We start from the raw sequence: 14,114 nt of genomic DNA, 5'->3' as shown, positions 1-14,114 counted from the left end.
CCCTCTCCAATTTTCTCCTCCTCAAGGCATTGACTCCTTGCTGGGACACAGTTCCACAGAATGCAGTCATCTTCTCATTCCCTCACTCAATTATTCAGATGGGAGCCCTAACAGTAAATGTTGGCTGGCCATTCAACCTAGGAGACATCCTGGTCCAGCACAATCCTCAGACGACATCCACATACATGTACAGTTCCAGTATTGGTCTATATAGATAGTGATCAGGAATGGGGATCCTGGGAACATTCCCCTCCCAAGCCATCCTGATGGTCACATGCTACAATGATAATGGAGTTCTTGACTAATCACGGCAATCAATCTCTATCAATTAGTCTACAACAGACCCAGACATGAGGCGAGGAAACTGGTGGAAAGCTTTGGGAACCATAGGCCCAAAGTCTCCTCTTCCTCCGAAGCATGCTGCACTTACCACACGTCATGTCACAAATTCCTCATATACTGTATTCCAAAATGTTACTTTCTGAATGAAATCAATCTAATTTGCTTTTAACTGAATCAATACTAACTGCTTCCACCGGGTTCCGAGGGAGTCTATTCCAGAGATTTACCACTCGCTCACTAAAATATTGTTTCTGCTGCTTAGTTTTGAACTTACCCCCCTTCAAGCACAGGCTGTGTCCTCTGGTTCCACTGTTCTGGACAAGGTGACCCTTGAACTGCTGCAGTCCTTGTGGCGATGGATGGTGCTCCACGATGGTATTAATATTACTGATCTTCACGCAGCGTCTGAACGTGGCTGGCTAGGCCTCGCCAAAGGGAATCAAGAGTCAACCACATAGTGTGGGACGTGAATAATGTGTGGGCCAGACCCTGTAGCGGTTTTATATCTAACTTTGTTTTTTTTTGTGTTTTTCTTTCTAGGTTTTTGGTGGCCTTGTTTGGATCCTAGTGGCTTCTTCTCGAGTTGCATTTCCAGACGATCAAGGCTGGGTGATGTTTGTTTCAGTCTTCTGCTTTGTTATAACTACATTGCTGCTCATACTATACATGGCTGGCGTTCAGGAGAGTTCATCCGCATGGACTGCAGTGGTATGGACTTCTTTGAGCATCGTATTACACAACAGAACAGTTCCCAAATCTACTGCAATATTCTAACTTCAGGAACATATTTTCTGTTCCATAACCTTCCAGTGAGTTCCCTAATTATGATGTGTGCAGCAGGGATCTCGGAGTAAAAATACACAAATCACTAAAAGTTGCGCCACAGGTTAGCAAGGCCATAAAAAAAGTAAACCAAGCACTAGGGTTTATTTCTAGAGGGATACAATTGAAAAGTAGGGAAGTTATGGTAAACCTGTATCGAACCTTGGTTAGACCACACTTAGAGTACAGCGTACAGTTATGGTCGCCATATTATAAAAGGGATATAGAGGCACTGGAGAAGGTGCAGAGAAGATTTACAAGGATGATACCAGAAATGTGAGGGTATACCTATCAGGAAAGGATGAACAGGCTGGGTCTTTTTTCTCTTCAAAAAAGAAGGCTGAGGGGTGACCTAATAGAGGTTTTTAAAATTAAGAAAGGTTTTGATAGAGTAGACACAGAGAGAATGTTTCCATTTGTGGGGAAGAGCATAGCTAGAGGCTATCAATAAAAGATAGTCACCAAGAAATCCAATAGGGAATTCAGAAGAAACTTCTTTACCCAAAGTGTGGTCAGAATGTGGAACTCGCTACCACAGGTATTATGTCCGTGTATAATTGAGACACGGACTGCAGGAGTTGATTATAACAAGTCTTTACTGAATGGAGACAACCTGGAAACTGAAACTACAGAAGCCTGCTAGGGCTTTTTATACAGGGGTGGTCACTGCCGGTACTGCAGTCTGAGACCAGTTATTCCCTTAAAGGTACATACACAACAATTCCTCCCCTTTTAGATAAACAGTACATAACATTCATTTAACAACTAAATAATAACTAATTACAATTACAATTACGGTTGCTAGATACATTGGTTGAAGTTAAGCAATTATAAGTTCAGCCTTTGAGGAGGCTTCCTGATTCTGTCTGGATAACACCTCTTTGGGATATCAGGTTCTTCTGGCAAGGTTGAGTCGGGATCAATGTCGTTGTTTGGTTCGTCTGCTTCCAATATCACCGATTCTGCGGTAGATGCAATTGGTACTTCGGTTTCATCGCCAGGTGAATCAGATCGTGGTGTGGAGTTGATGTTTTCCAGTGACTCTAGAATCTGGTCAGCATGGCATCTTACAATGCTCTCTCCAACGTCCACGGTATACATTAGAGATCCTTGCCGTGTACAGATCGTTCCTGGCTGCCATTTCTCTGTGCGGTAGTCCCGGGCCAAAACTGGTTGGCCTATCTTAAAACTCCTGGTCGGCCTTTCATTCATACTCTGAAACTGCCTGTTCTCCACATCTCTTCTGACGTTTGGCTTAACCAAATCCAAGCGGCATCGTAGTCTTCGATTGAAGAACATCATGGCTGGAGTTTGGTTGGTAACCGCATGTGTCGCATTCCGGTAGGCAAACAAGAAGTTATCCACCTTGTGTTGTAGGGGTATATCTTCATTACACATTGCCTTGATAGCCTTCTTGAATGTTTGAACAAACCTCTCGGCCAATCCATTAGTGGCTGGATGATATGGGGCGGATGTGTAATGCTTAACACCATTGTTCTTTAAGAACCTCCGGAACTCTTCAGACACAAACTGTGGTCCATTGTCAGAGCACAGCCCATTCCTGGCGAATATGGTTCGTAAGACTGTGATAGTTTTTTCTGTGGTGGTTGAGGACATTTTTATTACCTCTGGCCACTTTGAATGTGCATCCACCGCAATTAAAAACATCGAGTCCATAAAGGGACCAGCAAAATCAATGTGCACCCTTTGCCATGGAGATGAGGGCCACTCCCATGGATGTAGAGCGGCTTGTGGTGGGGCGTTTTGGACCTTCTGGCATCCTGTACAGCTCTTGGTCATCTCTTCGATTTCTCTATCGATTACCGGCCACCACACAAACGCTCTGGCTAAGTTCTTCATTTTTACCCCTCCCAGATGACCCTCATGAAGCTCATTGAGCACTCTATCCTTCAATTTGGGTGGAATTACTACTCTGGATCCACACATCAAGGTTCCTCCGCACACTGACAGCTGTTCTCTTCTCGGCGAGAATGCTGGCAGCAGTGGTTCGCCATGTGCTGGCCATCCCTTCACCGTTAAATCATAGACCCAGGAGAGTGTCGGGTCATTTCGTGTTTCCTTTTCTATGTTTGCATTCGTCACAGGGAGACATTCGACTATAGTCGAGTGGAATAGCTCCACTGGATCTACTGCCAGTTCTCCTTCCACCGTCGGCAACGGTAGGCGCGACAATCCATCAGCATTCCCATGCTGTTTAGTTCCTTTGTACTCGATGTCATATTGGTGTGCCCCTAGGAAAAGGGACCACCTCTGTAGCCGTTGTGCCGTCATTATCGGTACGCCCTTCTGAGGGTTGAAAATGGAGACGAGAGGTTGATGATCAGTTAGTAGAGTAAATTTCTGACCGTGCAGGTAGTGATTGAACTTCTTCACCCCCCACACCAGGCTAAGGGCCTCTCTGTCAATCTGGGCGTAGTTACGCTCGGCTGAAGTTAACGAGCGTGACGCAAAAGCTATCGGCCTCTCTGAACCATCAAGGAATTTATGTGACAGTACCGCCCCAATGCCGTAGGGAGATGCATCACACGCCAGTCTTATCGGTAGTGATGGGTTGTAGTGAGCCAATACTTCTCTTGAAGTGATTAGGTCCTTACTCTTCTGAAAGGCCCGCTTACATTCATCGCTCCATTTCCGTGCTACTCCCATTCGTAGTAGGGCATTCAGTGGATGCAGAATTGTGGACAAATTCGGCAAAAACTTATGGTAGTAATTCACCAATCCGAGGAATGACCTCAGTTGCGACACATTTTCAGGCGCTGGAGCCTTAACTACCGCTTCAATTTTGTCAGGGGACTTATGCAACCCCTCTTCATCAATCACGTGGCCACAATACGATATCTGTTTCTTAAAAAACTCGCAATTGGGGCGATTGGCTCGTAGCCCATGTTCACGTAGTCTAGTGAGCACCTGCTCTAGGTTGGCAAGGTGTTCACTGTCATCTTCACCTGTCACTAGGATGCCGTCCAAGTAACACTGAGTCCCCGGAATCCCTTGCAGGACTTGTTCCATCGCTCTTTGCCATATCGCCGGAGCTTATGCTACTCCGAATACCAGTCGATTATACTGGTAAAGACCTTTGTGAGTGTTTATCGTGAGATACTTCCTAGAGGATTCTGCAACCTCCATCTGCAAAGATGCTTGTGCTAGGTCAATTTTTGTAAAACGCTTCCTTCCAGATAGTGAGGCGAAGATATCTTCTATCCTTGGAAGAGGATATTGTACTGTGTGAAGAACTGGGTTCACCGTCACCTTGAAGTCCCCATAGATGCGAACCTTCCTTGGCTCCTCAGACTTATTGTTTAACGTTTTCTTCATGACAGGAACGATGGGTGTCGCCCACTCACTCCAGTCTACCTTAGATAACACGCCTGCATTCTCCAGATTCTCCAGCTCTGCCTCGACGGCTGGGCGAATTGCATATGGTACCGGTCTTGCTTTGAAAAACTTGGGAATTGCATTATCGAAGACAGTGATATCGCCAGTCTTTGGCATCTTGAAAATCTAAGATGGCGCCTCATTGAGCACTCTATCCTTCAATTTGGGTGGAATTACTACTCTGGATCCACACATCAAGGTTCCTTTGCCTTCGTCCCCGACGGATCAAAATGGCGTCTCCCGCGCTTTTCCTTCTTCCCCACCGAGTTAAGATGGCGCCTCCCGCGCTTTCCCGCCGCTGCCGCTGCTGCCAACGCTGTTGCTGGCGATTATATTTGTTTTACTATCTTGTAATGGCGACGCCCTATGGTCTTCGCGCCTCCCCGATCGCTGCTTCCAACACCGTTCTCCGCGGTATTTTTATTTTTCTATCGCGCTTCAATATTTGCTCTGTTAATTGAAGAACCGTTCCCGTCATGGCGCGGACCATCTGGGACACTTCCCTCCCCCTTCTTAGGTCCGAACGCTGCCCGGCTTCGAAGCACCGGCCGCGCCCTGTGTGCTCCACCCTCTCTCTCTCTCTTTGCTTCCCGACTCGCTGCCCGGCCCCGTTGCAGAGCCACCCGATCGAGCTCTAGCCCGCCGCAGCCCAGGAAGGATCAGTGCACTACCTGCCACCAGCCCGATTAGCTGGGAAACCACAGACTGGAGAACCAAGCCTGGCTCTCGACAGTCTCTCCTGCACTTTTCAATTCGATGATTTGGAGGGCGGTTGCCCACGGTCGATGCCCGTTTCTCGAGTTTCTTTGGATTTTTTTTTTTTTCTTTCTTCTGGCTTCGACCTTCAATAACGTCGTCTGAGGTGCGGCCGAGTTGCAGGTAAGTTCGTTTCTTACTCGTCGCCAGTATTATGTCCGTGTATAATTGAGACACGGACTGCAGGAGTTGATTATAACAAGTCTTTACTGAATGGAGACAACATGGAAACTGAAACTACAGAAGCCTGCTAGGGCCTTTTATACAGGGGTGGTCACTGCCGGTACTGCAGTCTGAGACCAGTTATTCCCTTAAAGGTACATACACAACAACAGGGAGTGGTTGAAGTGAATAGTATAGATGCATTTAAAGGGAGGCTAGACAAGCATACGAGGGAGAAGGGAATAGAGGGTTATGCTGATAGATTTAGATGAGGAAAGACGGGAGGAGGCTCGAGTGGAGCATAAACACCGGCATGGACTGGTTGGGCCGAATGGCCTGTTTCTGTGCCATATATCCGATGTAATCCTATGTAAAGATCAAGTTAACAAACTGAAATGCATTATTTTATTTGATATCTCACTCCAGCAGGGTAGAATACTCACAAATCCCTCAAATCTACCCCATATCCTTAGAACACATTTAGTGATAACAGGAAATGGAAAAAGCGGACCAGTAGGATTCCAGCGAGAACGGGGTGGTAAGACTGAATGCTGAATTTCAAAGGCCTCTCTCCACCCTGTTTCCGCTGGGTGGGATGAGTTGAAATTGCTCTCCAACCAATCATTAACAAATTCACAAATGCTGCCAATGCTGGGGTTCAGCTCCATGGGTGTTGGCAGCCCAGGTAGTGGCTGTACGGAGAATCACACAGATTGCCTTTTCTCCTGTGATTCCATAATGGCAGCCAGTATGCCAAATTGTGTCGTGAGTAATCATCAAAAAATCTTTAAAAATATATATATATAAATGTGTGGCTAATAAATATGGGTTTCAAAGCGCAGATTCAGATGAGTAAAGTGTTGTATAATTGGCAGGGGTTCTATTTGTGATTTCATTTAGATAGAGCTGATGTCATCGCTTCTATTCCAGTGAGCAGCACTTCAAGAGTGCATGAAATTACAAAATAATTTTACTTCCATTACAGGATAGGTCAGGGTGCGCGACCCAAAGTTGCGGCTGGGGCTCAAGCGGGGCGCTGTGCACAGCGATGACATCATCATCAGAGGTGCAACGCCACGGGGCGCTACTGGCTCTCGCCACCACTAACTTCCCACTGAATTTCGTGGGAGGCGTTAGCAGTGCCCGCTGGGTTGCTGGGGCTTTGTGCCCTGTTAGTGACCCTCGGGGCCGCTAACGGGGGGCGCAAAGCTACCTAATTTTTCCCCCTCTGACTCTATGACAGAGAGACAATGCAGGCACGATGGGCCGAATGGCCTTCTTCTGCGCTGTTAAATTCTGATTACCATTGGTCGATAGTGACAGAAAGGGCTTGCATAGAAACCCACACCTTCCATCCAACTCAGCCCTAGATAAGGGCCCAGATTTTGTCTAGTTATTTTATATACACATATATGCAAACTCTTGAAAGAGAAAGTGGGAGGGAAAGAGAATTATTGAAAAAAAATGAATATAAGAGATAATGGTTATGAAATCTTAAATCTGTCATAATATAAACAGCACTGAAACAAGCTACTCATCCCACCGTTGTATTTTGTAAATGGTTTCATGTCGGTGATATTATTTTGGACCCTTTAGTTTTCTCCTCTCCTCTCCTCACCTGAAGGTGCTGACTCTTGCTGGGGTGCAGTTCTGTGGGTACCTGCTGCCCTTTGGTACCTCAGCCAAGTCGCCATTATTCACGTGTGGAACTGGTCAATGAGGGTCAACGGGTTCTGTGACTGACCTGTCCTCACACATGCACTTCCGAGCAGCGGGGAGCTACCGGAGCGCGAAGCATTGTTTCTATTCTATTGTTTCCATACCAGTGCTTCCGACATGTCTTCATTTTTCCTCAACTGAAGATTCCCTTCTCTGTGGTTGACATGGCCCTTGACCGTGCCCGTTCTATCTCCCGCACTTCTGCCCTCATCCCTGCCCCTCCCTCCCAGAACCACGATAGAGTTCCCCTTGTCCTCACCTTTCACCCCACCAGCCTCCACATTCAACAGATCATCCTCCGCCATTTCCGCCACCTCCAGCATGATCCCACCACTAAACACTTCTTCCCCTCACCTCCTCTTTCAGCATTCCGAAGGGACCGCTCCCTCTGCGACACCCTGGTCCACTCCTCTATCACCCCCAACACCCCTTCCCCTTCAGCCGGCACCTTCCCGTGCAAGCGCAGGAGATGCAACACATGCCCTTATACCTCCCCACTTCCCACTGTCCAGGGCCCCAAACACCCCTTCCAGGTGAAACAGCGATTTACTTGTACTTCTTGCAATTTAATATACTGTATTCGCTGCTCACGATGTGGTCTCCTCTACATTGGGGAGACCAAACGCAGATTGGGTGACCGCTTTGCGGAACACCCCCATTCAGTCTGTAAGGGTGACCCCGAGCTTCCGGTCGCCTGCCACTTTAATTCCCCGCTCCACTCCCACTCAGACCTCACCGTCTTAGGCCTCTTACATTGTTCCACTGAAGCTCAACGTAAGCTTGAGAAACAGCACCTCATCTTTCGATTAGACACTTTACAGCCTTCTGGACTCAACATAGAGTTCAACAATTTCTGATCATAACCTCGGCCCCTATTATTCATATTTTTTTCCCACTTTTTTTTCTCTTCTCTCCCACATGGCAGCTGTCTTTCATTCTGCCAGCACAATTTACACTTCATCTACAGCTAGCTTTTGATTCTTAACATGTCCCATTACCATCTCCTTTTGCCTTGAATATCTCTTAATGTCTGTTAACCTCTCCTGCCTTCTATCCTATCACAGACCTTCCCTTTTGTTCTTTCATCCCCTCCCCCCCTTTCCCAGCTCCCACACTTGCTTAAAAATCTGTTCCATTTCCTGCTTTTTTCAAGTTCTGACGAAAGGTCATCAACCTGAAACGTTAACTCTGTTTCTCTCTTCACAGATGCTGCCTAACCTGCTGAGTATCTCCAGCATTTTCTGCTTTTGTTTCTATTCACGTGCCTAGCTCAAGGGCAACCATTGCAGCGTCCCTACTGGGACCTCTTTGGCTCTTCTCAGAGGGCAATGCATTTACCAACTGAACCTTTGGTGGAGCCGACTGTAAAATGATTGTGTGAATTGATTTCTCATTCTGTGCTTCCTCTTCTCTTCCAGGATGTTTTCTACCACTTCACTGCAGCTGTGTTTTATTTAAGTATTGCAGTTTTGGAAACTCGTGACACAAGATTTGTTTTGATCCACCACATTGCAAAATATTATAGACTGAACATCGCTGCCTCAGTAAGTCACCCTGCATTTGTTGAAATTCTCTCTCTCACTTGTACAGAACCTATGCTGTATACGGGATCAGTACAATGTTTAACAAACGGACAAAATAAGTCCAATCGTTTTGAGTAAAGAATCAGCAGAACAATAACCAACAACTTTTTAAAAACTCAAATTTAAGTGACAAAGCCAGTTGATGGTATTAGCAGATGTACATTGAACCTGTTGCTATCCCATTCCTCTCTCCACCAGTTTTAATGTAGGCATTAATCAGTTTATTTGAATATAAGGTTAACATTTCCAGTAAGTAACAGATAGAGGAATGCTCCATAGGCACCTGGTACTGTTCTTCATGTGTGAGTTTGGGCACATGGCCTCCATATACCCAGCTGGAGTCTCTGGATTATGATCGGGACCAGGAAACCAGCTGATTTGTTTCTTTTCCTCCGTCTCCCTAGACCACCGGTGCTGAGGCTAATTGTAGCACCTCAATTGGCGCCACAGCTGGAATCAGCTAACTCAGCACAGACCAGGGGTCAGTCCCGTTACCCTCTGGTCTGTACGCCCCAGTGCAATGTCGGGTGGCACCTTCGTCTGTGGACTGAACTATTTTCAGTGCTGTTGATGGATTGCAAATATTGTTTGCCAATGCAGGCTTACTCTGAGATGTCCGGGATGGGAAAGGGGAAATGCCGTAAAGAGCTGCTCATCTGGGTTGGGTCTCAGGCACGTCTTGGGGTAAAGTAGAGGGAGCTGTGCTCTGCATCCTACTGTCCCATAAATTACCCGGAAGTGATTAATGCTGACACTGGATGTCCAAAACAGAAATGTCTTCCCCTCCCCAGCACGAATGATGTTCACCTTGACGAGTAGAGAAGTGTATACAAATTTCTTTCTCCATAATTGATGGTGAAATTCTATTCTTCCCTTGCCTGCTCTGTGCCATGTTAACAGCTCCAGGTCAGAAAGTAGTAGTGGTGATGGTGTTGAGAACATAACAACTGCGTCCAATCCTGCCCTCCCTTTCTCCCCTTTGATGCACCTGGACTGTCACCCTAAGTGAGATCAGCCAACTGAGAACAGATTGGGGATCAAAGGTGGCATCAGTCTGGTCTGTGAGACTTAGCTTACCACTGGGTGAACCTTTGAACCACTTGTGCGCTTTCTTGAGTTGGAAGATATTTCATGGATATTTCTAGGTGCAGAATGGAATGTAGATCGAAATTCTCTTTAAAATGGTACAAATCTATTCTGGGTAAAGCTTTCCTATTGAGATATTATTTTCCTGTCAAACATTCTGGTGTCTCGCTGTTTCAGGTGTTTGCATTCCTGGCCACCTTGCTTTACACGATACATGCGATACTGTCAATCGTGAGATGGAAGTCCTCCTCATGAACATCAAGACAAGCAGCAAATGTCAACATCTAACCTGAAGATTTTTGCCTCCATCCCAAAATTACTTATTGCTCTTTCCTTAATATTGTTATACATCATTCTCATTCGCAACTGTAATTACAGCATTTTTATATATAACCAGGGAGTTTCTCAATAGAACAAATGGGATATGAAATGAATTTAGTATTTAAAGGTTGTGAATGCTAAAGGTTCCATAGGGTAGTGGAAATCTGGAATTCTTCCCCCCAATAAGCCAGGTCAATTTCAAAATTTGAGAACTGAGATTGTAGAACTTTTGTTAGGCAAGAGTATTAAGGGTTACAGAACTAAGGTGGGTAGATGGAGGTAAGATACAGATCGTCCACGATCTCATTGAATGGTGGAACAGACTCGAGGGGCTGAAGAGTCTACTCGTGTTCCTATGTTCCGTATCCCATAGATAGCTTGTATCTTGTTTATACCACTCACCTTAGTGAAGCGGTTGAAAATTTAAGAGACCCTCTAAGCAATTCTTAAGCTGTAAAGACTTTTGTGTGGATGAGCTTCCATTGAGTTGAGAATATGGAAGGAATTTGCAATGAATGGCTAATCTGTAGCCTCAGAGACTAGAAGGCTGGTCTCTACAATAGATAATAGGGTGGATTTTCCTCTCACAGTGTTTGGGTGTAAAGGGCAGCCTGGGAGGATAATGGGCAGATAAGATCGCACGTCCAGAAAGTAGCCTGTCAGATCTTCTTCTCATTAATTTAAGTGGATGGAAAGCCATAAGAGCCGTGCAATCCTCCCCATCCTGACTTTCCTCTATATGGCTCACCCAGGAGAGTCTTTACACCCAAGCACCGAAAGGGAAAAATCTGCCCGTATATGTTGAACCCTTATCCATGCATTTATAATAATCTTATTGTACTAGTTCTGATATTTAATAAACTGATAATCTATCATTTTTCATTTTGTATATTTGATTCACAGCAATTTGTTCACATATATTGTTACAGATTTGCTCATTTGCATTTTGGCTGCAAGATTAGTTGACTTGTATCAAATATTCTTACTTTAACTAAAAGCAGAAAATGCTGGAAATACTCAGCAGGTCAGGCAGCATCTGTGGAGAGAGAAACAGAGTTAACGCTTCAGGTCGATGACCTTTCGTCTGAACTGGAAAAAGTTAGAGATGTAACAGGTTTTAAGCAAGTGCAGGAACAGGTAAAGGGGGGAGGGAGGGGAAGAAAGAACAAAAGGAAAGTTCTGTGATAGGATGGAAGGCAGGAGAGATTAAATGACAAAAGGTATAATGGTGCAAGGCAAAAGGAGTTGGTAATGGGACAAGTAAAGAGACTAAAGGTGAGTCTAGAAGAGGCGTAAATGTGACTGGCAAAATCATCAACAGCTGCCATGTGAAAAAATAGGGGCAGAGGTTATGATCTGAAACTGCTGAACTCGATGTTGTGTCCAGAAGGCTGTAAAGTGCCGAATCGAAAGATGAGGTGCTGTTCCTCGAGCTTACGTTGAGCTTCGTTGGAACAGTGTAAGAGGCCGTAAACGGAAAGGTCAGAGTGGGAGTGGAGCTCTGACCTCTCCGTTTCCCTATCACAGACCTTCCCTTTTGTTCTTTCCTCCCCTCCCCTACTTTCCCTGCCCCTGCACTTGCTTAAAAATCTGTTACATCTCTAACTTTTTCCTGTTCTGACGAAAGGTGATCGACCTGAAACGTTAACTCTGTTTATTGATATATATCTAGGTCATTGATATATATCAAGTAAAGCAGTGGTCCTAGTACCGACCCCTGGGCAACACCACTGTGTACCTTCCTCCAGTCCGAAAAACAACCGTTCACCACTACTCTCTGTTTTCTGTCACTTTGCCAATTTCGTATCCATGCTGCCACTGTCCTTTTTATTCCATGGGCTTCAACTTTGCTGGCAAGCCTATTGTGTGGCACTTGTCGAATGCCTTTTGGAAATCCATGTACACTACGTTAACCACATTGCCCTCATCAACCCTCTCTGTTACCTCATCAAAAACTTAATCAGAATCAGAGCGGCTGGGCCCGGCGGACGTGCGGCCAGGGCCCTGGCACCAGGAAACCCAGGGTGCAGCGCCTCCCTCATTCGAGCCGTCGCTTCCCGGTTTCATCAGCCGGTTCCACCGAGTCTGAATCGGGAAAAGGACAGGAGCCAGGCTCCCAGAATGGCCCGCAGCACCGGGGAGCATGCGCACTCTCAGCGGGGAAGTCAGCGCATTGCATAGAGCGGTTTCTGGGGCACGGGGAATTGTGGGTACTGCAGCCGCCATTAGTCAGCGGCTGTGGGGAAGAGTTTTATTGCAGGCTGAGGGAAGGTAGGTCCCTGGCTGCCTGTGTAGGTCTTTTTGTTGCTTCATTGTTGAGGATGTAACTAGTAAAATAGATAAGGGAGAACCAGTGGATGTTGTGTATTTGGACTTTCAGAAGGCTTTCGATAAGGTCCCGCATAAGAGATTAGTGTTAAGGCACATGGGATTGGGGCAAGGTATTGGCTTGGATAGAGAACTGGTTGGCGGACAGAAAGCAAAGAGTTGGAATAAACGGGTCTTTTTCCGAGTGGCAGGCAGTGACTAGTGGGGTACCGTTTGGACCCCAGCTATTCACAATATATATTAATGATCTAGACAAGGGAACTAGATGTAATATCTCCAAATTTGCAGACGACACAAAGCTGGGTGGGCGTGTGTGCTGTGAAGAGGATGTCGAGAAACTCCAGTATGATTTGGACAGGTTGGGTGATTGGGCAGAAGCATGGCAGATGCAATATAACGTGGATAAATGTGAGGTTATCCACTTTGGTGGCAAAAACAGGAAAGCAGATTATTATCTGAATGGCAATAGATTGGGAGAAGGGGAAGTGCAAGTGTCCTTGTGCACCAGTCGCTGAAGGTAAGCATGCAGGTGCAGCAGGCGGTTAAGAAGGCAAATGGTATGTTGGCCTTCGTAGCGAGAGGGTTTGAGTACAGGAACAAGGATGTCTTGCTGCAGTTGTACAGGGCCTTGGTGAGACCACATCTTGAGTATTGTGTGCAGTTTTGGTCGCCTTATCTGAGGAAGGATGTTCTTGCCGTGGAAGGAGTTCAATGAAGATTCACCAGGCTGATACCTGGGATGGCAGGAATGACGTATGAGGAGAGATTGGGATGATTGAGCTTGTACTCGCTGGAGTTTAGAAGAATGAGAGGGGATCTCATTGAAACTTCTAAAATTCTGACAGGACTGGACAGACTAGATGCAGGAAGGATGTTCCCGATGGTCGGGGAGTCCAGAACCAGGGGTCACAGTCTAAGGATACGGGGTAAGCCATTTAGGACAGAAATTAGGAGGAATTTCTTCACCCAGAGAGTGGTGAACCTGTGGAATTCTCTACCACAGAAGGCAGTAGAGGCCAATTCATTAAATATATTCAAGAAGGAGTTGGATATATTTCTTAAAGCTAAAGGGATCAAGGGGTATGGGGAGAAAGCAGGGACCGAGTACTGAATTTGGATGATCAGCCATGATCGCATTGAATGGCGGAGCAGGCTCAAGGGGCCGAATGGCCTACTCCTGCTCCTATCTTCTATGTTTCTCTCTCCACAGATGCTGCCTGACCTGCTGAGCATTTCCTGCATTTTCTGTTTTCATTTTAGATTTCCAGCACCTGCAGTATTTTGCTTTTATATTATTTTTACTTTAGAGCCTTGCTGATGTATGTATAAAGCAATTGTATATTTGGTTTCTATTGCTTGTTAATAAAACATTTAAAAATGTGCTGCTTTATTAGCTGTGCTTCCCCCACCCTGTGTGTTTCCTTATATTTTTTAAAATATAGATCATTAATGATAATTACAAAATAGTGAAAAATCCATGCACAAAAGAAAGAACTTTCATTTATATAGCACCTTTCATGGCCTGAGGATGTCCCAAAGCGCTTTACAACTAATGAAGTACTTTTGAAGTGTAGTCGCTGTTGTAATGTAGGAATCGTT

The 14,114-nt window shown here is 45.7% G+C and overlaps 1 protein-coding gene across 1 annotated transcript in view; it reads left to right on the top strand.

Annotated features, from left to right (window-relative positions):
• The window catches only part of LOC147112993 (myelin and lymphocyte protein-like), a 41,087-nt gene extending 27,191 nt beyond the window's left edge, over positions 1 to 13,896 (top strand). Inside the window, exons 2-4 of the mRNA XM_085998235.1 lie at positions 883 to 1,050; positions 8,616 to 8,741; positions 10,044 to 13,896. Coding sequence (XP_085854361.1) covers positions 883 to 1,050; positions 8,616 to 8,741; positions 10,044 to 10,121 — 372 coding nt within the window. The 3' untranslated portion in view covers positions 10,122 to 13,896. The remainder of the gene's footprint in view (positions 1 to 882; positions 1,051 to 8,615; positions 8,742 to 10,043) is intronic.
• The last annotated feature ends 218 nt before the right edge of the window (positions 13,897 to 14,114 follow it).

Source organism: Somniosus microcephalus, chromosome 9 (assembly GCF_052327205.1).
Source record: "Somniosus microcephalus isolate GS21.2 chromosome 9, FLI_Smic_1.0, whole genome shotgun sequence".
Taxonomy (NCBI): domain Eukaryota; kingdom Metazoa; phylum Chordata; class Chondrichthyes; order Squaliformes; family Somniosidae; genus Somniosus; species Somniosus microcephalus.
This window is presented reverse-complemented; position numbering and strand designations above follow the sequence as displayed.